This window comes from Triticum urartu, chromosome 1 (assembly GCF_003073215.2).
Source record: "Triticum urartu cultivar G1812 chromosome 1, Tu2.1, whole genome shotgun sequence".
Classification (NCBI taxonomy): domain Eukaryota; kingdom Viridiplantae; phylum Streptophyta; class Magnoliopsida; order Poales; family Poaceae; genus Triticum; species Triticum urartu.
In genome coordinates this window covers 552,065,068-552,066,884 of record NC_053022.1, presented here as the reverse complement: position 1 = coordinate 552,066,884, position 1,817 = coordinate 552,065,068, and the positions used below count along the sequence as shown (strand labels likewise).

The 1,817-nt window shown below is 47.9% G+C and overlaps 1 protein-coding gene across 1 annotated transcript; it reads left to right on the top strand.

Annotated features, from left to right (window-relative positions):
• The first annotated feature begins 263 nt into the window (after positions 1-263).
• On the top strand, positions 264-999 carry LOC125529045 (ubiquitin-40S ribosomal protein S27a). Its single transcript, XM_048693454.1, has one exon. It carries the CDS (start codon positions 374-376, stop codon positions 839-841), a length of 468 nt encoding a protein of 155 aa, XP_048549411.1. The 5' UTR covers positions 264-373; the 3' UTR covers positions 842-999.
• The last annotated feature ends 818 nt before the right edge of the window (positions 1,000-1,817 follow it).

The following is a 1,817-nucleotide window of genomic DNA, read 5'->3' as shown; positions in this document are numbered from 1 at the left end:
ATATTTTAATTGTGATGCCAATTCTTTTTTTGGACAAGATACAAATTTACACGTTTATTCCTACATAAAAATAACGTACACTACTAAATGGAATTTACACTTTTTTTTGGCAATTTACACGAACCATGGGCCACAAGCAAAATCGATCCTATCCAGCCAAGCCCAAAATAGCGTCCACGAAAGCCAGCCGTCCGATCTGGAACCCCTAGATCCAACAGCTTATATTCTCCCGCCTACTTATACTTATATAACGCCAGACCCTTCCATACCCTAGCCTCCATTCCACCCCGCCGCCCAGCCCAAACCCAACCCCGCCGCCGCCACTGCCGTCGCCGCCGCAGCGCGCGGAGGCGACCACCCCCCCGCCGCCAAGATGCAGATCTTCGTGAAGACCCTGACGGGTAAGACCATCACGCTGGAGGTGGAGTCCTCGGACACCATCGACAACGTCAAGGCCAAGATCCAGGACAAGGAGGGGATCCCGCCGGACCAGCAGCGTCTCATCTTCGCCGGCAAGCAGCTCGAGGACGGCCGCACCCTCGCCGACTACAACATCCAGAAGGAGTCCACCCTCCACCTGGTGCTCCGCCTCCGCGGTGGCGCCAAGAAGCGCAAGAAGAAGACGTACACCAAGCCCAAGAAGCAAAAGCACAAGCACAAGAAGGTGAAGCTCGCCGTCCTCCAGTTCTACAAGGTCGACGACGCCACCGGCAAGGTAACCAGGCTCAGGAAGGAGTGCCCCAACGCCGATTGCGGCGCCGGGACCTTCATGGCCAACCACTTCGACCGCCACTACTGCGGCAAGTGCGGCCTCACCTATGTCTACAACCAGAAGGCTTAGAGGTGGCTTGCGTTTGCTCTGCTCTTTTACCTGTCGAGGATAGAACTCATTTATATGTGTCCCTGTTTGTATTTGAAAACTGAAACCTTGGAGTATTATGTTTCCTAGATATTTGATTGCCTAATGCTGAGATGCTATGCGAGCTTAAATTTTGGTCATTTTGAATGACGTTAATCTATCTCATGGCAGCTATCGTATTTTATGCTTCGTTGATCTGATGGTGATGTGATCATGGAGCATGTATCTTTTGATACATGTGTTCTTGAGCTTAACCCTTTATTGCAGGTGTCACTAGCCAATAACTATGCATGGATTCACATGTAGATGAATATTTTGCTGTTGCTGTTTTGTCATGTGTTGATTGTTGAGGGGTGTGATCTTTGTCACTTGCAATTAGAATGCTGTTCATTCCAAGCGATTGTGTGGTTTGTTTGTTCTAGGTAGTATATTTGTTAGTTCATACCTAGATGTGCCTGAAACTCTGAATATACATACCTGGTCACCTTGCTGTAGACAGTGGCAGTGCGATGATTGCTAGTGTGGAGCATAGTGCTGCCTTGTGGTTTAGCCATCAGTTTTGTGTGTATTCACCATTCACCATTGCTTTGCCTACCCGTGGTGGTAATTTTGGTTGAATATGTGAATATATCTAGTTTCCTTGTGGACAGTGGCAGTGTGATGATTGCTAGTGTCGAGCATAGTGCTGCCCTGTGGTTTAGCCATCAGTTTTGTGTATTCACAGTTGCTTTCCTTGTGGTGGTTTTTGGTTGAATCTGTGAATATATCTAGTTACCTTGCTGTGGACAGTGGCAGTGCGATGATTGCTAGTGTGGAGCATAGTGCTGCCTTGTGGTTTAGCCATCAGTTTTGTGTGTATTCACCATTCACCATTGCTTTGCCTACCCGTGGTGGTAATTTTGGTTGAATATGTGAATATATCTAGTTTCCTTGTGGACAGTGGCAGTGTGATGATTGC

Bases quoted from the DNA above. Each gene is read 5' to 3' on its own strand.
- LOC125529045 (XM_048693454.1), top strand. From the start codon at position 374: ATGCAGATCTTCGTGAAGACCCTGACGGGTAAGACCATCACGCTGGAG.